The sequence below is a fragment of the Hoplias malabaricus genome, chromosome 1, assembly GCF_029633855.1.
Source record: "Hoplias malabaricus isolate fHopMal1 chromosome 1, fHopMal1.hap1, whole genome shotgun sequence".
Taxonomy (NCBI): Eukaryota; Metazoa; Chordata; class Actinopteri; order Characiformes; family Erythrinidae; genus Hoplias; species Hoplias malabaricus.
Genome location: NC_089800.1, coordinates 19,463,037 through 19,489,915, shown reverse-complemented (window position 1 = coordinate 19,489,915; position 26,879 = coordinate 19,463,037). Strand labels below are relative to the sequence as shown.

At 40.7% G+C, this 26,879-nt stretch overlaps 1 protein-coding gene across 2 annotated transcripts; it reads left to right on the top strand.

Moving 5' to 3' along the window:
- Positions 1-225: 225 nt before the first annotated feature.
- klhl24b (kelch-like family member 24b) lies at positions 226-25,719 on the top strand. 2 transcript variants are annotated; one of them, XM_066666414.1, is made up of 7 exons: positions 226-371; positions 2,328-3,308; positions 7,829-8,013; positions 10,376-10,494; positions 16,483-16,671; positions 21,348-21,536; positions 22,096-25,719. In XM_066666414.1, the coding sequence occupies exons 2-7, from the start codon at positions 2,389-2,391 to the stop codon at positions 22,294-22,296; spliced, it is 1,803 nt and encodes a 600-aa protein (XP_066522511.1). In that variant the 5' UTR covers positions 226-371; positions 2,328-2,388; the 3' UTR covers positions 22,297-25,719. The 2 variants fall into 2 exon arrangements, with proteins under 2 accessions (XP_066522511.1, XP_066522587.1); XM_066666490.1 differs by having other exon boundaries at positions 2,325-3,308.
- Positions 25,720-26,879: the final 1,160 nt, after the last annotated feature.

The window sequence follows — 26,879 nt, the reverse complement described above, 5'->3', positions numbered from 1 at the left end:
CCGTTGAAATGTTTGTAAACAATCGCTTGCCATGTGGCATTCCACACACACTGGGAAATGTAGTTCTTAAACGCATCGACTGCATTTGGAAGGCATCTCTCAGAACTACAACTACCGGGAAGCCTTAGGACGCCGCTGATTGGTGTTTGAGCGCAGGAGAGATGTGCAGGGAGGTGATATGAGCTCGGCACACAGCTGCTCCTCAGTTTTGCCTAGGAGCTCTGGACCACAGTCTCTGTCCTGGACACTGTCGAGCTGATGGCTGACCGCGGTTAGAGCTGGAGAGGGTTAGTGAGTAAGGGAAGGGAAATAGAAAGGAACAGCGTTAGACTTGTTAGCCACAAACAAAACCAAGTTCAGGATTTTTAAAGGTAAGTTTGCGCTTACGGTCACCGTGTTGAGATGTTATAAGTAAAGTTTGTCTGTTTTTGTTTACTGCGTATGAGCTAGCAAGAACGTTTTTCAGTGCTCTATTCTCTTCCTGTCAAAATTGTATTTTAATATTATAATATTTTTCCTCATTTTCACCACATTTGTTTATTTCTCATAAAACATCATGCTGATTTATTTTCTACCTATACATATTTTATTCTATTATTATTATTTTTTTAATATTCTAATATATTTCTGCAAAACTATTTCTTCTACATTAGCAACAGTGCATACATTTTTACCATTGACCATTAGAGTTAAAGTCTGGTTAAGCTTATGAGCTTGTGACTGGCAGAGTTTCAGCGGAACCGGGTTAGTGTGTTACACAAAAGCTTCACTTGTGAAATGGAGCCATGTGATTTTCTTCCTTCCCTCCTAAGGCTCTTTGTTTACATCTCAGCAAGAGGGAGAAAATGTCTCTGTAATTCACGCACAGGACTGCACTCAGAGTCGTTTTAACTCATTTTCTGACAGGATTATCTACATTTGACTGTACTACATACTACATAATACACAAGTCCCTTATGTAACTAAACTTTAATTACTAGTAACATTATATTCACAGTTAAAGAAAGTTAAGAGGGTTTTTCCTCTTCAGGATTTATGGCCTTTTTAATATTTATGTATTCTTCACTGCAACTGTTAATATCCATGTTCATAAATCATTTTACATCACTAACACTTATACTGTCTTGGTCCTGTGAACTGCGTTGTAATGTGAAGAAGTGAACTCTGTGCTAATATCAAATCTGACATCTGACCGTATAAAAATCCATACAGATACAGAACCAAGGGACAAGGTCTGATTAAGTCACAAATATTAATGTCTAAAGTAATATTATTTCTCCCCGAGAGGCTTCTTTTTTCAGAGGCTTCCACTGTTGTCTATAGTCTGTGTTTTTTTCCCTCAAAAGTTCTTTGTTCTTGCCATTTTCACTGAATGTAATGGAACACAAGGGGGCAGCAGGTTAATCCTGGTCTACAGGTGGTTTATTGTTCAGGTAAAAACACCTGGTGCTTTGCGCCAAACAAAGGGTTGCCAAGTTTTACACAACGTGTTCCTAGTTTAGCAAGTACAGTAGCTAACACTTTAAAGTGAAGAACAAAAGTTAAGGTTGAAACATAGTAGATTGATATTTTTAACCTCTATGATACCTTTTCATTTTTAACCAGGTCACTTGCAGAATGCATTTCTGTTTACAGTGTTCCAGCCTGTTTAAAGGAGGTGATGTTAAGGGTACCGGAAAGGAATTAGACAAACTTTGAAAATAGAATTATAAGTCCCTAAATTGGGTATAATTATATATTTTATGTTTGTGTAATTTGTAATTATATGTTTATGTATATTTTAGCTTCCTTGTATGTTTGTAGGCATGTTATTTAACCGTGAATTATTCTTTGTATCTGTCAAGTCTGTTGGTAGTATCACCTTTTTATATTATTTTCTATTAAATAAGTTTTAAAGCACATTTCTGTGTGCGATATTGGCCTAATTGTGATTCAAAATGCAAACATTCTCCTGCTCTTTTGTCATTTAATGTTTACTGCTGCATAGTATTGAAAATGACAGTTCAACAAAAAAAAAAAAATAGCCTAAGAATCTAAATAGCCTATAATAGCCTAAGCATGAGGTTCAGCTTGGTTTGGATTTATTTGTGTTATTGTCTGTATTCCAGTGCTGTGTAAATATGTCATGTCAAATACTTGTACCAAGTACAAGTACCTGAATTGTACCAAGAATATTGAACTGGTGATTTCTAAAGCTTTATTAATCCTTTAATCATTGTCTTAAGGCAACATACATGAACATGTTTTGTAAAGGTGCTTTTTTTTGGAGAGTGGTGGTGACTAAGTGAATGCCTTGTTTGCCCTTTCCCTTCCTTTGTCCTCAGCAGGGTCCACATCCCTTTGTGGTCTGCTCTGCGTAGGCCTTGGGCCTGATCAATCCTGACAGCCATGGTACTGATCCTGGGAAGGCGGCTGAACCGGGAGGACTCAGGTGTGCGTGAGTCTCCTGCCGTCAAGCGCAAGGTCCTAGAGATGGATTCCAAGACTCTGAGTGGCCACGATGTCTTTGACTTCTCCTCTGGCCCATGCCATGCCGAGAGTGTCCTGCAGATGTTTGATGAGTTCCGTGACAGTCGCCTTTTCACCGACGTGGTGATCAGTGTGGAGGGCCGTGAGTTCCCCTGCCACCGTGCTGTTCTCTCAGCCTGCAGCAGCTACTTCCGCGCCATGTTCTGCAATGACCACCGTGAGAGCCGTGAGATGCTGGTAGAGATCAACGGCATTCGCTCTGAGGCCATGGACACTTTCCTACAGTACGTGTACACAGGCCGAGCTCGCATCACCACCGACAACGTGCAGTTCCTCTTTGAGACTTCCAGCCTCTTTCAGATCAGCACTCTGCGTGACGCCTGCGCCAAGTTCTTGGAGGACCAGCTGGACCCATGCAACTGTCTGGGCATCCAGCGCTTCGCTGACGCTCACTCGCTCAAGCAGCTGGCCAGCCGCTGCCGCACCTATGCCCTGCAGAGCTTTGCAGATGTGGCGCAGCACGAGGAGTTCCTGGACCTGAGACGTGATGAGCTGGAGGAGTACATCGCCAGTGACGAGCTGGTGATCGGGAAGGAGGAGATGGTGTTTGAGGCTGTGATGCGCTGGGTCTACCATGACATGGAGCACAGGCGCGGAATGCTGCGTGAGCTGCTGAATCACGTGCGCCTGCCCCTGCTGCACCCCAACTACTTTGTGCAGACGGTGGAGGGCGACCAGCTGATCCAGAATGCACCCGAGTGCTACCAGCTGTTGCATGAAGCCCGTCGTTACCATGTACTGGGGAATGAGATGATGTCACCCCGGACCCGACCACGCAGGTGGGTATCATCATCTTTCTTAAGACCTGGGCAAAGGGCAGCATTAAATATCTGTAATTTGAAAGCATGCTTTGGTTTTAAAGGAACACTAGGTAGCATTTGCACCATAAAATTACAGCTTCAGGATCATTGTGACGCTCCTCTGACCTGTAATAAGGAGAATGGAGCCTGTGTGGTCGCTACTCCAGGCTTAGCAATGCAGAAAGTGCACTATGTAACTTTAAGAGGTGGGCAGGAATCCTTGTTTTCTACAGCAGCTACTTCCAGAGTTCAGATGAGCGAGGATAAAGGCTGAAACTGAGAAAATGTACGATGAGACACAGCAACAGTCCAGAGTGCTCTTTTAAACATCTAATGTCAGTCTGACAGTCCTTAGATAAAAGAAAACAGAAATAACCTCTCACACTCTCACTTTATCCTGAGCTGTGGTTTATCAGTATGACCTGATCCTGCTGGGTGTTTTTGGCTCTTGTTTCCTCAATGGCCTCCACCTGCTGGCTGAGACATTGGGGAAAGCCATGTGCTCCAGCCTTTTGTGTTTGGCCTCTCATGCGGGGTATTATCAAAGAGCTGCTCTGTGTTTGTAGGCTTTTTCAGCTTAACGGATCTCCCCCCGGCGCATGAAAGCAAACCCAAGACAGTTTGTCTGTTATTGTCGCTCATCTGGTTCGGCCTCGAAATCACTTTGATAAAGCCTCGATTTCGAAGGCTCTCAAAACAGAGCTTGTAGCAGACTTTTCCGGAGGGGATCTTCTTGAAAGCTGATAAACACAGGTTTGAAGATGCACATGTAGCAACTTGAATAATGCAGGTGAAGTGGAGGGAGTCTAACACTGGATTTTTTAATATTTACATTCATAAAATAATACAGTATACATTTGAAAAACTACTATATATATTATAATATTATATATGAATATTATATATGAATATATATATATATATATATATATATATATATATATATATATATATATATATATATTCATTATCTGTAAGCACTTATCCAGTTCAGGGTCGCGGTGGGTCCAGAGCTCACCTGGAATCATTGGGCACAAGGCGGGGATACACCCTGGAGGGGGCACCAGTCCTTCACAGGGCAACACACACACACCGACAATTTTGAGTCGCCAATCCACCTACCAACGTGTGTTTTTTTGGACTGTGGGAGGAAACCGGAGCCCCCGAAGGAAAACCACGCGGACTCGGGGAGAACACACCAACTCCTCACAGACAGTCACCCGGAGTGGGAATCGAACCTACAACCTCCAGGCCCCTGGAGCTGTGTGACTGCGACAGTACCTGCTGTGCTACCGTGCCCCACACACACACACACACACACACATATACATACATATACATACATACATATATATATATATACATATATATATATATATATATATATATATATATATATATATACATATACATACATAAATACATACATACATACACACACACACACACACACACACACAGTGTGTGTTGTATAGAGGTAAGTAAAACTGTAAGTAAAGTTAAAAGTGTTTATATGTGTGTGTGTGTATAAAACCATGTCTATTCTTGGATTTAGAATCAGTTTAGTATTCCCATCTTATCTTAAGTAACACCTGCCCAGGGAAGGAGGAATCTGCTGTTGGAGCAGCAGTCTGTTCTGAGACTGAGTTTGATGAAGGCTTGTCCGTACACATTCCTTCCCCTGTAAACACCTGAGTTTCGAAACATGCTCATGCTGTTGACCTGAGCCCATGTGCTTTTTGTTGTTGTGCTCAGACGGGGAGGAGAAAGCATAAAAAAGGGGATGTCTGCCGCCACCCCTCCCCTCCCCTCCCCTCCTCCCCCACCCCAAACTGAAGGACTTTGCAATCTGTCTGTACGTAATTCACCGAAAGCTGCCAGCAGTTTCAAGTTTATCAGCTTAACCCCTTGGGTCTTTGTTTAGTTCTGTGAAACAGAGTTAGGAGAAAAGCTACGAAGGCACATCACGGCCAAGAAAGTATCAGTGGAGTTTAGCAGCAGTGAGCTATTGCCTGCTTGAAGGTGAAGGAACAGGGTTTTATTCCTGAGAAGAAGACTTTATGAAAGTGAAAGGGTTAAGGTTTTGTTGAGTGTGGTGTCAGTTTGCAGCAGCAGACTTCCACTCCCTCTGTCTCCGGGCAGAAGTGACTTATTTACAGCCTTTTGGGTGGCTATAAGTGCAATCTTTAGCGAGCTGCTCCTATAGTGTGCAAATGACGGTGGGATAAGTGAGAAAACACAAGTAAAGCTCTGAAATGACCCCTTGGGTGTTAAAGGAAGAGTTTTCCATATGAAGTCAGTCAGCTTAGACTTGTTCAGTGCCTGAAGATTTATCTTTAGTATTACACTGGAGGCAAATGTAAACCGTAGTGTCTAGTGGTTTAGTTGTGTCTAGACTGGTGGGATTCTGTTTAATGAAAATGTATAAAGCTAGTATTGTTATGAAAATGGGTCATTGTAAACTCAATCAAATATATAATATAGCTATCTGAACTATGAAAATAACATTTTGATATTTTTAATATGTGTATTTATTCATGTATCAACTGTCTATATTTTATATATTAAAAAAAAATAATAATGGTTGACAAATTTTACATAGTGGATTTCATAACTACTTAATTAGATAGTAATGTGGCTATTAATGTGGGAATACTATATTTGGTAAGTCAAGGCTAGCTCTCTTTAGGACCAAAACACTTCAGGGCCTACCTCACTCCTTCACTCATGTTTAGCAGTTTGTAGAATGTCCACTAGGGGGCTTTATTAACATTCAAATGGCTTTTGAAACTTAATCAAATCTGTTTTGCCTTAATTATATGATTGTGCTTATTACAAAAAAATAAAAACGTAGTGCTTTTCTCATTCTAGCACTTCTACAGTGCTAGCTAGGATTATTTTATACGTTATACAATGTAAGAAAGTATTTAAGTTCCTTATTGGAGATCACATCATTCTATTATAAAATAGTAACTATGCTAATCGTAGAGCTTTCAGATTCCAGTTCATATTAGCTACATTATGTCTCATTGTGCCAGAGAAAAAAAATAAAGCAATCTTTAGATATTTATTAATTGCATTAAGAGCGCAGGGATATTTTTTGGAAGAGGTTGGCTTTTTCTTTTAGATAATAAAAAATAAAACACCCAAAATAGCGTTAAAATCGGTGCTTTGTTTCTGAAAAAGCCACGCAGGCAGCAGTGTTTTTATGTCACCGCAGCATTAACTGAGCTCACGGGTGTAGTATCCTTCCTTTCTGAGGCGAGCTGGAGTTCAGCTCTAACTTTAGCCTTTTAGCAGCTGCTCTCCCTCCTCCCCTAAACAGAGAGAGAGAGGAAGAAATAAAACAGGGAGAAAGACCGAGAGAGAGGGAGAGAGGTAGTTTTCTAGACAGCCGGTTTTAAGGGAGAGGGGAGGAGGCAGAGGGGACAAAATGTTTTGCTGGCAAAGCGCTCATGTTCGCTCTCAGGGCCGAGTTCACCTCTCGCTGTCGGCTGTAATCTTGTCTTTTTGGCAGCTATTCTTAGCACGGTTCACTGTCCTCCGCACTGGGGAAGAAAACAGGCCAAACAAACAGGTCCTGGTAATGAGTTACAGTGAGCAAAGTTCAGCCTGGATTTCATTGCATTTCCGTATCCCTACATTTATGTTACGTCATATTTTCCAAGGATCCGAGCAGATAAAGGGGGATTGTGCTTTTGTTCGCTGGTCATGTGATCATGAACCTTTGATTCTACTAATTTAATAAAACAGAGGAATAAATTAGAGTTAGCACGAGCCCACTGAGTCTACCCAAATAGCAGTAAAAATACCCTGACGTCTGCTTCCTGGAATTAAAACTCTGCAAACAACCCAAATAGCCATAGGACTGTGGCAGCTGACTAATCACGCAGTGTGTGAGCTCTATGAAGGAGTGAGTGAACTGACATGAAAAGTTGTCCCTCAGTTATTAACATGTTTTAATCTGTGATTTTATTTTTATTTCCATGTTGCTTTGGTTTTTTTTATTATTATTTCTTATTGTTTACTCTGCTATTTTCTTTCTATAACTTATATTTTTATTTGTTGTTCAGTAACATGTCTTTGAGGCATTTATAATTAATATATATTATTAATATTATTAACATGATTGTCGCAGCATTTATTTTATTATGTGAATAACACAATGTAATCAGTCTGATAACCCGTATATAAATATTAATACTTATCCAGTATTAACCAATCATCAAAGTGTCTTCACAGCAAATTCCATTCTGAATTAATGTGCATGCTTGCTCAGAAGCTATTGCAGCAGAACTGCCCTACAGAGATTGGTAGAAAAATTAGTGGCGCACGAAAGCTCAGACTCCTGATTCATTTCACTGTGGCCAGTCTGGACAGGCCACAACCTATCCACCAACTATTCAGTATTCAGATAACCAGTGTTTATACGATAAAGTCCTGTTGATAAACAAATTTTAGTATGTGACTGAATTGTGAGGTGTGTTGTCACCCGGCAGGTCCACAGGTTTCTCGGAGGTCATTGTGGTGGTGGGTGGCTGTGAGAGAGTAGGGGGCTTCAACTTGCCTTACACTGAGTGCTATGACCCCGTGACTGGAGAGTGGAAATCACTGGCCAAACTGCCCGAGTTCACCAAGTCCGAGTATGCAGTGTGTGCCCTCCGCAATGACATACTGGTGTCAGGTAAGTTTACTTAGCTTTTCTTTGAAAATAAAGCCATTCTACTGTGTTCAAAAACCTGTGTTATTTATTATCTTCACGTACTTTTGTGCTCAGTTTTTCTTGCCTACATCTGTCGCTCACACTCTCCCATTTGTTCCATTTCATTTTTACCCAGATACGATATGTTGTTCTCCTGTGTTGTCTGAACTTGTTGTTGTGCTTGATTTATACGGCCTACTTCTGTACACGTCTCTCTGGAGGTTTGATCAGTAGAGGTTGCTCGGATGTAGCTGAGGGGCCTGCGAGAAGCACTTTGAACTGCTGAGCGAGTTGAGGGGAAAGGTTGTGATGAAGGCGGCATGAGAGAAAAACAGGGGACGAATGAGAGGCACAGAGAAGGGAGGTGGGCGGAGCTTCCGAGGAATCTGTTTACATTTGCCATGTGCCAAGCTCTCACGTGGCTCAGAGGAAAACAGTGTGATTTCCCCTTCTTTCTCACTCTTCCCTCTGCTGTTTTTTTCCTGTCTTTCACGGTCCTTTCTCCCTCCATTTTCTCTCTCTCTCTCTCTCTCTCTCTCTCTCTCTCTCTCTATCTGTCCCCTATTACATTCTCTCACTGTCTCTTTGTTTGCCTTTCTCCACCCTCACTCTTTATGCTCTCTCTGTTGTTTTACTCCTTATTTTTTAATTTATTTCTCCCCTCTTTTCCCCCTTGTTTTGGTTTTGTCATTTTGTATCTCTTTCACTCTCTCTCTCTCTCTCTCTCTCTCTCTCTCTTTTATCCTTTCCTTATTCCACACGGTTTACCTCCTCACTGTGGTGCGTGTTAAGGGAGTTGCACTGACCTATTTCTCCAAGTGTGGACAGCAGTAATTTAAGCCGTGGAATTCTACCGCACAATGAGTTTAATGCTAAAGGAATTCAGAAGTTGTCAAACTGTAACACTAAAAACATTGGTATGGTTGGCAGGATTTGTGCTTTACTAAATGTGTCCCCCTGCAGCTCAGCTGCTTTCTCGACACACTTCGACAGCTGCCTATAATCTGTAAACAAAAATGGACACACACCCACACACATTTTATTCTCCACATTCCACAATTCCCCAGTCGGTATGCCTCTTTCCCTTCTGCCCCCTCCAGATTCACGTGCCTCCACTCGGAATGTAAAAGAAAATTATGACCTTATGTGTACAGTGTGTGTGTGTGTGTGTGTGTGTGTGTGTGTGTGTGTGTGTGTGTGTTATGATTAATTGTTAAAAGAAACCCTCATAGATAGGACTAAGCTTAGAAGACATTTCTATATATTACTGTATAATAATAATATGCCATGCCACAGCCTCTTACGCATAGTTGCTGTCTGGAAAATGTAAACATTATAGGATAAGAATAATAAGAAATAGAATTTACATGAAATTAATAAACATATTGACACATGCATCATACTGACACAAATCTTTCACCCTGTTCTTCAATGGTCAGGATCACAACATAGCATAACAATTCTCAGCACTGCAGTGACACTGATATGTTGGTGGCGTGTTAAGATTGCTTGCGCTAGTGCTAACGGATTAGTCCAGCAACCAAAAGTATCCAGCCAACAGAGTCCTGTTGTATGGGGAGGGTGTGGATGGGTGCCAGCATTTTATGAGGCATTTTATATTGGAATTTTAGCCATAAAAGCTGTAATAATCTGTCATCTGTCATTCTCCTGGAATCTCCATGGTTATTTCAGCAAGACAATCCCAGGCATCTTCCTGCATGTCTTACAGCAGAGAAGCTCTGTAGACACTGTGTGCTTGACTGCTCTGTCTGCAGTCCAGAGTTAACACTGAGACTCATCTTCTGACTCATCACTCTTTATGTACAACTTTGACGCTTAAGCTTTGTTTGCATACGTTAACTGAACTCCATAAAGCTTCTCATAAGTAACACACTTCATCCAAAGGCATTCCCCTTCAGTCATGTTTATTTGAGAGAGAGAGTGGAAGGGAGTAAGAGAGACAATGAAAAGGGAGAGAAAAAGTACGAGACAAAAGGAGTAATTTTGAGGAAGGAAGATGAAAAGAGCTACTACAGTCAGGTGAAACTGTGCTCAGCAGGGTGGCTCAAGAGTTAACCGGGTTTGTTGGCACGCACACACACGTTTGCATAGCTGTTGAATTATTTGCATCACATCACACTACCTTCTCTCTTCCTTTTTCCGTTAAAGTGATTGTTAATGAAAAATGTAGGTCTAACAAGACCAACAAAAACACTTGCTTCTTGCCAAATATGTTTAGTTCCATATGTCAGTGTCCTTATTTTGTATTTCATAAGATATTAATGTCATATTTCATTCTCATGCTTTGGAGTGTGATGCAGAGTCTGCTGTGTGGTGGTTTCAGGTGGACGCATCAACAGCAGGGACGTGTGGATGTACAACTCTCAGCTCAACATCTGGATTCGGGTGGCCTCACTCAACAAGGGGCGCTGGAGACACAAAATGGCTGTGCTGCTGGGCAAGGTGAACCTTCACACACTTGCGAGATGTCAGTAATTTGCCCTCGTGCAAATGAATCCCACTCCAGTTGCTGCTGATTTTCTCCTTTTTTCCCTTCTTTTATAATGGTGCACTCCAGAGGTCCTCAATACTGGATCATCCACATCCTTGGTTCCAGGTTCCTGGCTGAGATATTAAAATGGCAGGCCATACAACACTATAGTTGCAACTGCTAATGTACCTGAGTCTGGCCTGCCATTTTAAAATCCTGGCCTGAACCTGGATCCAAAGTACAGATTTAAAGACTGAGTGCTTATTCGTCTTCTTTCAGCACATCAGTTACATACGACTTAGAGGGTTAATTGTGAGACAGATGCAGGCTAATACATGGTTAAGAATCTTGTCCAAGGACTATAATTGGTGCACTATGGGTGCTTTTCCACTGCATGGAGCCTACACTACTCTACTTGACTCTACTCTGCTGTTTTTTTGTTTTTCCATTAGGCATATTTGTTATCTGGCACCTAGAACCGGGCATTTTTTAGTACCTGCTCACTCGTGGCTATAAGTGAGTCGAGTAGTGTGTAAACAATGACGTGGAGTTTGCATTTGTTTTATCCAACTAACAACGGCAGTTGTGAAATGACATCACAGACTTTTAAAGAGGTTCAAGTCCTCCGTGGATCGGTGGACGATGGAATAATCCAGTGAGAGCTGGACTGAGCAATGAGGAATGAATATCTACACTGATCTGTCTGAGCTCATGAGCGACTAAATCCCAAAATAAAACCCACAAAAACATGTGAATACACAATGAGTAAAAAAATGCTTAACATCGCAGCTGCCATTGTTATGGTTTCCAAAGCCTGATGCTCCCATTAGGGAAAGTGTTTTATGATATTGCCAGGTACAAATTGGGAGGGTGCTGTGGTAGTGAAAAAGGAGCCAGGGACCAAAAAACGAGTGGATTTGAGTAGAGTAGGTAGTGGAAAATTGTCATATAAGTTCTTGCCAGAGCTAGGAGATGAACCCCAGTCCCCTTTGTGGAAGGCAATGGTGTAGTCATCTGTTGCAATATCTGTTCAGTCAACAGCGTACAATGTTTTGATTGATACGGCTACTTTAGATGAAATCACAAACAAAGGGGAAAACTACCATGAGACGGATACTGTTTATATCACAGAGTGCTTCTGTCATAAAGTCTTTTATTGTGGCTTACTGATAAACACTTGACTGACATTTCCTTGAACAACAAACATTGGGGGAGTAACATGCTATTTAAACTCATTTAGTGTATAGACACTTTGTCTCCAACTGTCTGCTCGATAGTCTCGCTGTCAGTTTGTTGATCTGTACCACTCCCTCACTTGCTCTGTATGTCTATCTCTCGCTCAGCACTTTTCTACATCGCTGTCCTCGCCTGTACTTCTCTCTGCTCTAGATTATTCTTTTGCTTACTTTCCGCCTTGGCGCTGTAAACAGTGACATCATTAGTTCTCTCCACCCTGTGAGTCACTTGCTGTTAAGAGCCTGATAGTTGGAGTTCCATAACTCTTATGCTTAATAGGTAAGAAAAAAAAAGGCCTGTAGACTTACCAGTGGAAAGTGTACTCTCTCATTAATTGGAGTACACATAGCTATTACATAATTGCCATAGAAAAGTATTGCCAGTAAGACCCACATGAGCCTATTGACACCAAGCCCAGTGCCAGGTGACAGCTAGAGGGGTGTTAACCCCTGTGGAGCAGTGGAACTACATTCTCTGGAGAGGTGATGCACCCTCCAATACTTTAGATTGATGGTGCTTAGATGAGTTGTGAGTTGGAGTGGCCCAGAACTACACGTCCAACATCAACTTGATGTAAGTTCAGCATATATTTATGATTATATATTTTGTATTTCCTGGAACTCAGTCCCTTTATTCCCGTATTACACCCTACCCTTCCCCAGTTATGCCCCCTCCCTTTAATTGCATGCTGTGGAGAAGGGGTTAAAATAATGTTGTCCATAGAGGGGCCCTGATATTTCTTTTTGCTGAACTGATTCAATCCAGAATTGGTTCAGAATGATGGATGAAGTCACACAGATGTTTTAATGGTTCACTGAAAACCAGAAAAGTGAATAGGTCCATACTGTTGAGAAAGATCGGCATTGCTTTCTGCTTTGTTTTGATCAGGGAGAGGCACCTTCTCGGAACAGGCTCAGGGCAAAATGTCTTGTTTTTAGCTGGAGCCAGTGGGGAAACAAAAGCTTCTTGTGCAATAACACATTACAGCATGCTGTACGACCCATCCAGCCACCCGCTAAGAAAGTGCCTCTTTTATGTGGCATTCTACCACCGCTGACATCTACCCCCAGCTTGTTTTCCCTCTTGTACTGAATACTAACAAATCAAATTAAAAAAAAGCACTAAACAAATCCATGTTTGGATTATGATACACAATTTCTCCAGTTTTGGACATTCCTTGTAAGTGAGTTCAACTATATACTCTCAGCTCTCACTCTGGTGGTACCTTTCAATGCCTCTTGAGTTGGACCCTCAATGGTACGTTGTCGGACATTTCATTTGAGAATATTTTCATATTTAATTTTAATTATAGATAGTTATGTTGAAAAGATGTTCCACTTTTTGCACGGAGAACACATTCAAGGCACACAACTAAACATTCAGACCACCGCTGTACCTTTTGAAGGGATATTTATTGATTTATTTGTTCTGTACCTTTTTAGTAAACAACAGTGTGCCTTTACAGAAGCTGTTTCAGACAGTTACGTTATCTCTTGTATAATCTATAATATAAAAGCATGAAATGGGACACTGGAGCAGCTGCACACAGCCCCACCTCACCATGCCAATCCCCAGCTGGCACTGGACTCTGTGTCAGTGGAAATACACTGAACAATCAGTGGATTAGGAACACCTACCTTGTGTCTACAGTCATTGTCCATTTTATCAGGAGCACTTTGTAGTTCTACAATGACAGACTGTAGTCTACCTCTTTCTCTGCATACTTTCATATACACATTTCACTCTGCTCTCCAATGGTCAGGACCCCCCCCAGGAGCAAGTATGATTTGCTGTATCTGATCCATTTGTACCAACTCAATACTTTATACCATTTCTGACCAGTTCATCAAACAGAATCCTAAAGCTCAGCGTGTGGTAATCAGCCTCTTTATGATGAAACTCTGTGTCTTTGTTACTGCATTTTCAAACAGGACTCCAATGCGCATGTGGTGATTCCAAAATGTTCTTAGCAGTCTTAACCCTTTAAACCCCACTTTTAAACAGCAGTAACTGAACAATAAGTCTAGAGTTGCAGGGGTAGATGCTTAAACATTATAAGGCTTATTATTTATAACAGCATAGATGTCAGTGAAAGATAGCCGAGATGTTATTAACTTATAAATGTGTGTAAATCAGGACTACAGCGATTACTTGAAGGTCTGAGTTTGCTCTCATGAGCTGCGACTTCAGAGAGTATCTGTATTTCACCAGGTGTATGACTTATAACTAATAGAACAAGTAAGACAAGTAACCAATACTTTATAGGCTACAATATTCAGGAAAATGTTAACTTATTGCAAATAAATAATAGACAAAAGAAGACCTCATTGGAACAAAGAATCCTTCATTAACACGTGGCGTCCATCCTCGCGTGAGTGGCGCGTTGCCTGCCCGTGTTCCAGCAAGTTCTAACACGACCTCCGGTCGGACCGGTTTTCGGCTCTGATCCGTTAGGGTCAACATGTTTATTGCACCACGCTGCAGCACATGTGGCAGCTGTGTGGGGAGGAGCTGAAGTTTCAGGTGTGTTTTTAGATGCGCAAATAGGCCTATGGCTTACTGTTTGAGTTTCAGCAACAGGTTGGTGAAAACCTGTACGATGAATTGATTCTGGACACGAACAGAAAGTTCAGTGACGTACAGGAGAGCTACCCTGGAAATTGATAAGAATTATGTAAATATTATTCGGCCACGAGGGTGAGATGTGCTGGTTATTTAGTTATAGTGCTTTGAGTAAAGTTGGAATTTGAGGCTTTTTTTCTTAGGAATTTCACTGTTGATTTAGGACCTAACTAAAGGAGGAGGTAAAGGAGATGGAGGTTATCTTACTTTACATGCTGTTTTCCGCCAGGGTTTTCTGGAAATACCTAAGTTTTACATATCAGGTGCCAACACTAATAAATCAGTGTATCTGGAGAAGGCACTCATTCTGTTATTGTCTCAAAGCTAGCGCTTAATTAAAGATGTTATCATTTATTTGCAGCCAAATTGACTTCTCTGAACCTTTCTCGTCTCTTTTGTGCATAATCAGCTGCTTAATTACAACAGCAAACGAACCCAGAGGGAGACGGCACAAAGGTGTTTTTGTGGGTGTAGTTGTGGCATTTACCTCACAGACTCTGTATGTAATATGTGTAAAGAGATGCAGTTGGAGCGGCCGGACTCTTCTTGTTTTACTTGATGGACCTGCTCCATTTCAGCTACCTGTTTGTTACCTCTTTATTTCCTCAGAGCACAAACAAACCAAACACGAAGAGACGGTAAACAATGAGAGCGTGGTTCACTGCTAATTATTGCTTCAAAGGAATAGCTTGCTGAAAAAATTTCATTTACTTCTTCCTGATTATTTCAAGTGAAGTCAGTCTGCGAAGATATGTTTAATATCCGAGCGGTCTGTAGCTGTAAGGTTACAAGTCTAGTTTATTTTGAAAAGAAAGGGTAGTTCCCTCTGGCGATCAGCATCATGCCTAACTGCATGCCTAAATCATCACACGCATGCCTCAAAGTGCTTTAGGTCATTGGGTAATCTGAAGTACACTTGCTCGTGTGGTGCTTGACTGTGTTTTGACATCTGGTGCTGTATGACATACTATTATCTATGAGAATGGACAAGACTTTGGACAAAAGCCTGATGCAGACTGCTACCACTGGTTTAGAGTTATACGTGGTTGTCCAAACTTGTGCTTTCCCCCGACCATAATTTTAGTTATACTCTATAGCTTTTGTTTACAATACATTACAGGTAAAAACAAATTGATATACAGTAATCCCTCGCTACTTTGCGGTTCATCTTTCGCAAATTTGCTACTTGGTCGCTATATCGCGGATATTGAGGGAAAATCTAGGAAAAACGGAAGTATTTCTTACGTAGAGTACATGTATTGTTCATGTCCACATCCGAGTGAAATTTACTTACGCTAAATCACAGCTTAGGAATTACTCTATTAAAGAAACTGGTAGGATATCACACGTAGTTCCAGCTGAAAAACATTATAGAATGACTGTTTAATGTAAAGGGTGGGTTGTTAACAGAACAGGGAGGGTTTTAAAAGTCCAAATACTTGTTAAATACATAAAAAAATATCGTTACTCTACTTGGTGATAATTCGTTTTTCGCTGGTGGTCTTGGAACGCATCCCCTGCGAAAAACGTGGGATTACTGTACGTATAAAAATATGATTCAATGTTTTTTCTCTATAAGTGCAACTATTTATCACAGAAAAATACAGGGTTAACATGACAATGTTGTGACAAACACAAAGATAGAGACTGAGACATAGCCACACTGTAAAAAAGCATAATTTATAGTGCCGCGGGGCATACTGGGAGCTCCCCCATAAGCCCCAGCTCCTCCCAGTGCTTGGCCACTTGATCTTCCCATAATGGTTTGTGTATTTAACAGTGACCAACTGTATTTTTCACACACACACAAAACAAATATTAGTGTTGCCTATTATATGAACATTACTGATTATTTCTATTATAAACACAGTGCAAGATTATTTAACTTTGAAATAATATTTTTCTTTTCCAGAAGAGATTTATGATTTATTTACGTATTTATTGTTTTTCGCTTTTACAGAAGGTGCATACAGATGTTTTAGTTTAGTCTTTTACTGTCATGGTTTGACAGTTTTTCACCTACATTTTACAGAGTGGGACACTGACCAGTGATGTGCAGTGCAGCCTGTGCTATTAAATACTGATTCGTAATCTCTCGTCAGGTGTATGCGGTGGGTGGTTATGACGGACAGTCTCGCCTCAGCAGTGTCGAGTGCTACGACTCCTTCTCCAACCGCTGGACGGAAGTGGCTCCCATGAAGGAGGCGGTCAGCTCCCCTGCCGTGGCCAGCTGCGTCAACAAGCTCTTCGTCATCGGCGGAGGCCCGGATGACAACACCTGCTCGGATAAGGTGAGAGTGGCATGGCCTTTACCAACCAAAACCAGGAAACCACCCAAACGACTTCCACAGCTATAACTCACATTCAAATGTACTAATGACGCAGCTACAGGTGACAGCACGGTGTACCTCATAACCCATTAGTGTGAGTTCTTACAGATAATTAGATCTCAATAAAAGTCACGAGTGACAAACGTCACCCTCATTACAGAGGTATGTGCATGAGCTGTAGCCAGAACTATTTGGAGGAAAAAAAAAGAGAAATATTGTTTTGGGTTAGTTCTAATCTACAAAAGCAAAAAAAAAAAAAAAAAAATCAGTCTAGTTGAAGCCAATTAAATAAAACTAAATGCCTAATATTAGTAATGTATTTGAAAAGTTTTACTATTTTAGAGGTATTATGTGTCACAAACTTTCATAAACAACATTTATACTGCATCTGAAAATCTGTTAACATACAAAATTACAGAAGGAATATGGCCACTTTTTACTTCAAATACATTTAGCATTTATATAACATTAACATTTTAAACCCAAAGTGCACTAAAGAACGCAAAATACAGACCGAATCAACTCCAAGAGATTCAACTCTGTGAATCACTGGCAAACGACATGATTTAATATCATTAGAGAAAAATGTAGATAGTGAAAAGTAGTCAACTCCCAAAGAATAATTTCTTTGAGCATTGTCACCCTTGACAACAGCAAACAGAGAGAGCCTTGGCTTTGTTTGTGAAAAGTTCAAAACATTTTGTCACAATTCTTCAAATGATTGTTTGATTTTAGGTCTTGTCTAGTTTTCATTGTGAAAAATGGGTCATCAATCAATATTTTTGTTAATGATATTGACACTGCTGCCCGTGTGGCCAAGATGCTGTACAGTGGGACAGAGTTACCTATGGATTTCAGCTCTGAGAAAAAAAGGTTTCTCTCACATATTTTTGAGTAGTTTTTGTTGCTTCTGTAACTGAAACTGAACGTTTGTAACTCCAGACCTCAGAGGTGCTAGAAGGCTATACATATATGATGATATATTGGCACTAGTCTTGACAGATGGTAATGGAGAACATATTCCCTGTCACTGCTATGGTAACCATAGGAGATTTTAACAAGAGAACAATGTTACCTGCATGGACTGTGAGCCAATCAGGGCCTGTGCCTTTGCCAGCTCTGCTCTATTGTTCAGCGACACCAGACTGTTTGTTTTTCTGTTGCAGGGATATAATGTTGTCTCAGTCTTCTGGGGCCTGACTTAGCCTCCAGCAGGACATTGCCCCGGCCAGGCCTTTTCAGCAAATACCTGAGGTGCTGCCCCCTAATGGCGGTCTGGTGTAAGGTCAGTCTGACCTGGATCTGTCAGGCTGCTGTTGATATGTTCTCCAGGTGACCCAATGGAGAGAAGAGCTCATCAGACAGAGATCTATGCGATCCCTGATGATGCATTTTGCCTCAGAGACGGTTCATCTGGTTTTGGCTTGAGGCTATGTCCATACTGGTCTAGATCCTGTCCTTTAGTATGTTTTATCCTTACAGTCCAGAGCTGCATTTGTTGCACTGTATTTTACATGTCTATTGATGGATTTGACGTCTTAAATGGAAGGATTTGTAATATCCAACACAAAAAATACAAAAGTTCATGTGAAATGACAATAGAATGTTGTTGTTGTGTGGTATAACTGAGTTGCGTGGGTTAAAGTTAGTATGTCATTGTGCTTTTCACAGGCTCGAAGTTGGAATGCCCTGCAGCTAATTGGTGATTTATGTCCTTTCAACAGCAGAGCTTTTGTCTGACTCTGTGGCGTTATATATTTTTGGGATTGAGTAACGTGAATATTTGTGGTTTTAGAGTATATGAAACCACAAACTGCTCAGACACAGGGCTCAGGGTTTTCGTTTGTTTGTTCACTTTTCAGCCGTTGGAATTTGGAGCATCCTTATGTGGCTGCCTGCTATGGTGGAAGTCTTAGGCAGTGAAGTCGTCTCTGTTAACCCTTTAATACTTTGACAATTCAAAAAATCTAACATAGGCATACGACGACAAAATGCAGTCTACTTTAAATGATCGACGGTAGATAAATAGAGTTTTCTGTAAAATTTATTTTTACTGCAGGTCATCTTTCATAAGGTCACATGACCTATAGAATATATTTCATAGTATATGGAATATTATAAAATATTTTGAGGCTGCTTTAGGGTTTTCATCTGATGCTGCACGCTAAGCATGCTAGTTATTTTGTAGTCCCTGAAAGAATCAGTCTATGCTCCACAGTGTTGGTCCCTCACATGGAGGCAGCCATCTATAATAGAATAAGTAGAGAATGTTTGATACATCCAATCCACCAGATATTAATATAATATTTAATACCATTAGAGAAAACTGTGGATTTAGAAACAAAGCACAGTCCCTACTTTGTGCATTTAGTGTTTATTTGAAAATGACTTATCTGTGTATTTTACTGTAACAGCCTTGTTTTGGCAACTGATCCTTCCCCCTAACAATGAAATCAATATTCTCGTACTTTTCATCCGTGTCGCACTGTGCGATTTATTGCATTGCCACACAGCTGCGGTTACTGAACAATACTTCTTTAGATTAACAACTGATTAATAGCTCTGCCGTTGGTGTGAGCTGATTGGTGGCTGGAGTTTACTGTGTGTGTGGATGGAGGGAAATGGTGAAGTGCAGCGGGTTCAGTTTGAAATGCCTGCAGTCATGTTTCATGTTTCTCTGCTGTTTGGCTCGAAGTGCTGTTGAGCTCCAGGCAATCCTCTACTTCTAGTGGTTCTGAAACCTGCTCCCATCCTCCTGTTTCTCATACACACACACACACACACACACACACACACACACACACACACACACACACACACACACACACACTTCACTCACCCATTCCTGCAGAGTGAAGAATGAGGATGGAAATAGAACCAAAGGCCTGCCTCTTTATCGGCTGTGTGTGTGTGTATGTGTGTGTTTCACATTCCATAATCAACGGTCTCCACCATTCTGAGCAGGCACCTTCTATAGCAGGGAAAAACTCAAATGTAGACTTCTTCCCCTTATAATTTGCCATCAAACTATTGCTTTATAAATGCACTTATTCGCATGGTCAGCTAACACGAGTAACTATGAGCTATCTTAAAAACGCTGGACAGTTACCATTGTCCTCCTGGAGAGTGTTGCAAGTTATATGTATTTGTAGAACCCTATATGATCCCACTTACAGATATTTAAATTGGTTAAAGACAAACCTCCTTTTGATAGATGAGAGAGAGAGAGAGAGAGAGAGAGAGAGAGAGAGAGAGAGAGAGAGAGAGAGAGAGAGAGAGAGAGAGAGAGAGAGAGAGAGAGAGAGAGAGAGAGAGAGAGAGAGAGAGAGAGAGAGAGAGAGAGAGAGAGAGAGAGAGAGAGAGAGAGAGAGAGAGAGAGAGAGAGAGAGAGAGAGAGAGAGAGAGAGAGAGAGAGAGAGAGAGAGAGAGAGAGAGAGAGATATTCCTTTTAATCATTTGGGAATGGAGGATACTAATTGTTGCCTGCTTTTGCCCCGTTTTGGCTTGATACAAAACTTCAGCTGCTCAGCAGTTTTTGGTCACTGTCTGATTCTCCTCATGATGTGCTATAGGAGACAGATCTGGACCCGAGGCATGACAGTCAAACACTCTGACTGGGTCTCCAAGCGGTGGTGTTGTGGCAAGTTCAGAATGAAGCCTGGCATTGTCTTGAAATAACTATGGACTTCCAGGGAATAGATGTCGTCAGCTATTTTGAAGTGTGTTGCAGGCGTCAGATTCTTAAAGTGTTTATATCTACAAGTACAGTCATGTTGGTCAGTGAAAACATAGGACATTTTCTTTGTTGTTGTGTCAGGTAAATAAAACTTCAAGGGTATGAACTGAGAGTTCATTGTTTTTATTGCATTTTACAAAATGTCTTGACTTTCCCGAGAATAGGTTTTGATGTTTCTCTCTTACTGCTTGTTGGATTAACAGCGTTCATGTTTCCTGTAAATGGCCAGGTTGATGTAATCATACCTAACATGGCAGGTAAATGGAGCTCCAGGAAGTTATTTTTAAGAAAGGATTTGTTGCCTTAGGGGCCCAGGACTGACAATTTTCCACAGACTTCAGTACCTGCAGTAGTGCTTACTGAGCTCAACGTACAATTATTATTATTTTTAACCATAGTTTGTTATTGATTATATGGAGTTATACCTCAACATTCTTGTTTTCTGTAAATTTTGATTGAAATGCAGTGACATTTATCCTTCTGTAATGATCTTAAGCATTTTAATGACATCATTATACACTGGTTGGTTTGAGAAACATAACCAAAAATATTAAACAATTAGCCAAAATATATTATCCGCCCCTCCCCGAACCCCAACATTTCACTAAGAAATGCATTAAAGCAACACTATGTAATATATTTGCCTTAAAATTACATCTTCAAAATTTTTGTGATGCTTCACTGAACTGTAATGGGGAGAATAGGGTGTCTGTCATTCCTGGGCTCAGCACTGCCCCCTTCCCCCATTGATTTTAATACAGTGCTGTAAAAATAAATTACACTTGGGGGAGCCACAGCAACAAAAAACCCAAATCTTACTTAGTATTCCTTTAAGACATCACAGTTTTCAAATCAGCTTCCAAATTTCAAATGACTTTAAAGCCATCATGCCCTCTTTCAGGTCCAGTGCTATGACCCAGAGTCAGACAGCTGGTTGCTAAGGGCCAACATCCCCATCGCTAAGCGCTGCATCACTGCTGTGTCCCTCAGCAACCTCATCTATGTTTCTGGAGGCCTGACCAAGTCCATATACTGCTATGATCCTGCTGAGGACTACTGGATGCATGTGGCGCATACCTTCAGTAAACAGGTATTTCACTCAGTGAGGTGACGTTTCCTGAGGCTAGTTGATGGAAAGGAAGTTGGTAGCAGCCTCTAGAATAATAATTTTGATTTAGCTAACTGTGGGTATAGCACATAACCTATGGGTATAGCCTATATTCAGGATTCTATGTTCCCCAGGCCTTTTGATTTTTTACTGAATATTTCTGAATGCACATTCTCATGGAACAGTAACCTCCATAGATCTGTTTTCAAATGAACATATTACAACAGTCAGTTAACAACATCTGCTCAAGCATGGAAATCTGTTTAGTAATAGGAAGTATGCACTTCCCCTTTTGGGAATCTCTAATGCTATTTGCAGTTTGTAACTTCCACATGTTAAGGGCTACACAGTTAATAGCAGTTGACAAGCAAGCTGTAAACAAGCTAATAAGCTAATAAGTTGTGTTTTCTGCTTAAAAAGGTCAATATGATAATGCGTGGGGATATTTGATACTATAATTGTCCCTGAAGGCTGTACCAGCCTCTTGATGCATTCTCTCTCTCTTTCTTTCTTTCTTTCTTTCTTTCTTTCTTTCTTTTAGGAGAGTTGTGGCATGTCTGTGTGCAATGGGAAGATATTTATCTTGGGAGGTCGAGGTGAAACCGGAGAAGCGTCGGACACCATCTTGTGTTATGATCCTGCCACCGGCATCATCACTGGTGTGGCAGCTATGCCCCGCCCCATCTCCTACCATGGCTGTGTCACCATCCACCGCTACAATGAGAAGTTCTACCACACATGACACCAGAACTAAACCCTTGCCTCTGTCCCTGCCCCTGCCCCTACAAAACACACACACACACAAAATGTTTATACTCACACACAGGCCTTACTGCAGGGATGAGATAAGCTGAGCCGATGGTAGCACCTGTGTGTCTTGAGCACAGGCTGGAGTTCTAGCAAACCCATTACTGCACAGCATCCAGCTCCCTATGTAGCTTCCTCTGACAAATTATTATATTATTTATCTGCAAATTAAGCAAAAAAAGCAATCAAACCCACAGCTGATTACTGACAAGCCACAACTGACAGAGAAGCCGCTAACTAGGTTAGCATCTCTGAGCATCTATGACCTGTGACCCAGGATTGGAGGGATCTTCCACTATCAGGAGAATGCCTCCGTTTTGTTCTTTTTACTTTGATTATTTTTATTATTATATTGCTATCTTTGTTTTATTGTTGTTTGCTCTTTCATGACAGCGTATGGTGTTGATTTTTGTGAATGGGTGAATGGTATGCTCAGTGGATGTGTGGTGTGTGCAGCCTCTGATGGGGGGCGTTGACGCACGCAGGATATTTGTAAGCGGATGTTGATTGTGGATATGTTGTTTTTGCTTCTTTTACTGCGTGCGTGTCATGTGCTTCTGGGTGAATATGAATGGGTGTAAGTAGCACTTAGTATTTTATGTGGCTCAGTGACATGTACTCAGCACTCTGTCTTTTCAGGACGTCACTGAAGAACTCGGGACAAATCCACAGATGTGTCATACATTTGCATATACATGCTCATGATCTGTGTTTATTATTCATGTCTGATTAAGATCCATTCAGCAGGTTTGCTACATTTTAGAAATGCCCGGTATATGTGTGGTGCATCTTTCCAGTTAGTGTGGATTATAGTGTCAGGGCCATGTTTGTGAGTGCATTTCTTTTGTTGTTTGTTTGTTTATTTTACTCATTTAAACAGTTCCTGTTCACTTTAATATTTAAATTATTCATTCTTGGTGAAAGTCGGTGAGCCCCAACAAGGCACTTTTTTTAAAATCCTTCCCCCAATCACTGTCCTATTGTAAATATGAATCTTTTTGTTTTACTGTATCAGTAAGTACAGCAGCCTTGCATCAGACCAAAGGGCCTCTAATCTCACACTGCACACTACTCACACTACTATCACTACTCAGCTGTAACCCTCACCATGTGTGTATGGTGCATAGAAATGTTGTAGCAGTGAGAGAAAGAATTTCTGTGTGTGTGTGTGTGCGCCTGAGTTTCATGGACCATTTTTCACACTCTTTAAGAAAGGTTTTCACAGCTCTGTATCAACCCAAATCCACAAGGTGAGGACATGACTGAGGACATGTCGAGCAGTAACTGAATCAGCTGCTAAATCCTGTCAGACTTTTAAAGGAACAGACCTATCTCAGCTCTCAAAACCATTATTATGTAGTCAAAGATGACAAAAATCCCATTCAGTCTAATGCACGGGTGCCCAGACACAGTCCTAGTAAGTGCTTTCCCTGGTCTTCCCACATGATGCTAACCAGACTAGTTCTGTGAGGGACTAAGGGTAGAGCTATATGTGCTCGTTGGCCCTGCGCTTGTGTAAATAACCGTCTGCGTCCTGAACGTAACTGTTCACATACTTGCCTATGTGCTGTGCTTGTAACTGGAGGCGTCCACTAGAGGGCAGACCAGAGAAAGAGGTGGGTAATTGCAGACTTGACTCTGGCAGAGCCTTCTTCAAAACTGCCTGCCATTGTGATGCTGTTGATCACCTGCACTGCCCCCAACTGTTTACGGGTATACTGCACCTTGTGTACGCATAGCGTTTATTTTCTGAGGACGTGCACAACCAATGTGCCAAACGGACGCAGGATACGTGAGGCAGCCATAATGCGTACGCGAACGTGTAGTTAACAGTAATATATCTCTACCCTAACTCAATATGAAACAGCATTGTATTTGGTCACTCTTAAAGGGGACGTATTCTCTTTTTCCATATCTGAGCAAAATTTTGGGGTCTTAATGAAATGTCATTGACCTGCTTTGGTCAAAATACCACAAGAATCAAAGACCACAGAAGTGTTCCCCCGCTGTCTAAACAGCCCTATTCAGAACGGCCTGTTTCAGTAACTGATCCTTTAAATGAGCGAGGAGCAGAAGCTGTGAATTTTAGCCATTTTTACTTGGTTTTCTTCTCTGTTCTTGTTTAATCAGTACTCCTATTTGTCGGTTTGTTTCTATTTGTTCTGCCCCATTTAAGAAGCAGAACTCATTTTATTTTTCTTTTATGTTTCCAGACTTAGTAGCTCGCAAAAAACAGACTGGGTGGTGTTATTTCAGATTTTGTGGTGATCTCCAGATCCCAAAGTAATGATCACATTCACTGAACAACTGATTTTAAATATGCCACATATTTCAGTTCAATCCAACACATAAGAGGTAGTATATATGGCCTTTTGCGATTTTGCAATTACAGTCGCATTTAAAGTCAACATGCATTCGCTTTTTTCATTTTCATTTTCTGAGTACACACCTATAGTAAAAATAAAGTACCCTGCTCTTTATCCCCAACCCATCTGTAAAACTGCACAGATTTCCACAGAACTCTCTGCTCTGGTTTGTCATTTAGTTTCACTCTAGATCAATCATCTGAATTATATCTCAATCACATCAAATATTTGGCCTTCGGAAAGCAAACTGGAGGAAGTACAGTTTTAAAATTCCTTGAATATGAATAACACATCTCATTAAGCTGAATGGGATTTTCTTTTTTTTTTCCTTTTCTAACATCAGTTGCAATGAAACAAAGCTTCTGTGGGCGGAGCATGAATAGGTCAACTGAGGGGTCTTTTATATACTGACATCATTATCTAGCATGGCCTTGGTTATTCTGCTTTTGTTCTGAGTATTAGAATTGTTGTAGGTATTGTATTAAGTTACTGTTATAGTTTTGGGGTGTGGAGTTACGAGTGTATTCTTTCATGTTTTTTGAGTGAACAAATGTAGATCAATTTGTTTTAGTGAAAACAGCTGGGGAAATCTCAGAAGTTAACCTTTGCATGAGAGAAAATGCCATCGTAGTATCGGAGAGACTTAGACATGACTTTTTTCTCAAGACATTTGTTATCAGTGTCTACAGGTGGATGGGGGGGGGGGGGGGGGGGAAGAATGAGGATTAATACCCACCACAAATGCATTACAATAACATCTGATATAATCTGTGCTTAAAAGTAAACCAAAGGTTTCCATCTTCTGTTGTTTCCATTGTAATGTGACATTGAGTGTTTTCGTGTATTGCTTCATATGTGTAAAGCCATCACTCTTTTCTTCCTCCTGGAGTGATTGAAATGGATGAATGCTATGTATGGCGTACATGTATTGGAATTTAAGTTGCTTTAATAAAGTTGTTTTTTCATATGAATTTGTAATACATATTCCAGAATGCTGTCTGCTACTTCAAAGACATTCTAACCCAATTCCAGAAATGTTTTCAACACAAAGCATATCTGTCTGTAGGAAGTATAGAACATACTGCTAGCTTCAATGCTAATGATAAATACTACATAAAGTCCACACCATTCTTTGTCATTATTCACAATTCAGGCTTGTTTTTCTGTGTATTATATTTACATTTCCCCAACTTGTCCCAGTTAAACAATTTTTTTGCACCTTTAAGACTAATATATTCAAATCAATGCTGATGTACTTGAATGCCCTCTAAAGGCCCTGATTAAAAAGCAGTCTTGACCTACACCTTTTATCACTTCAGTGGGAAAATGGTGGAGTTGCACTGCTGTAAGTTATAAAGGCAAATATTGGCAAATTAACTGAGCATTTTTGACATCACAAATATAAAATAGGCCAATGTTCAGCTTAATTTATGTTTATGACCTGTACTGTATTGGACAGAAAAATGGTATGGTTTGGAACATCTAATGATCATAACAATCTGCATCATAATGTTATTTAAAAAGCAAGGTATAGGCCATAAATTCCTTGTACCTGAGGATCACCACATCAGACACCTGGCGAAAAGAGATTTGAATATGGACACGCTGAAACATGACACAAGGAAACACCACCAGGAAAGCTCAGTGACGTTCCTTAACATGAAAAACAGCTTTACACAAATCTGTTTTGTTTGTATAATGCTCAGTGTTCATTATGAAGTACAAAGCATTAATGGCCATATTAGTAAACACATTTACCATCACCTATCATAAGAATGTGTGAAACAATAAGTCTGTCAGAGACAAAATGGTGGCATTCTAAATGTGCCAGGATGAATGTTACCTTTGCTGCTACCTTCCCAAAAGGAGACCTAGCGTGTATAAAATGTTAGGCTACTTCCACATAACTGAACACACATGACCACAGTGTCCTTACAAGGAAGTGTTGTTTGCATTATTTAAGGAAGGTAGCTACAGTTCTTACAGGGTGTAGCTTTTATCATTGATGCACAAGCTTCCGAACCAAATCATTCTCATTGCTGGAAACACACTTCCCCTTGGTTAATAAATGGTAAATCAGAGTAGCAGCATAATGAAATTTTATTTGCTTGTTACATGTAGAGTCATAAACATAGTTCTGGATAAATTCAGG

Coding starts and splice junctions, on each gene's coding strand:
- klhl24b (XM_066666414.1), top strand. CDS start 2,389: ATGGTACTGATCCTGGGAAGGCGGCTGAACCGGGAGGACTCAGGTGTG. Junction 3,309..7,828: donor CCCCGGACCCGACCACGCAG/GTGGGTATCATC, acceptor GTCACCCGGCAG/GTCCACAGGTTTCTCGGAGG. Junction 10,495..16,482: donor TGGCTGTGCTGCTGGGCAAG/GTGAACCTTCAC, acceptor ATCTCTCGTCAG/GTGTATGCGGTGGGTGGTTA.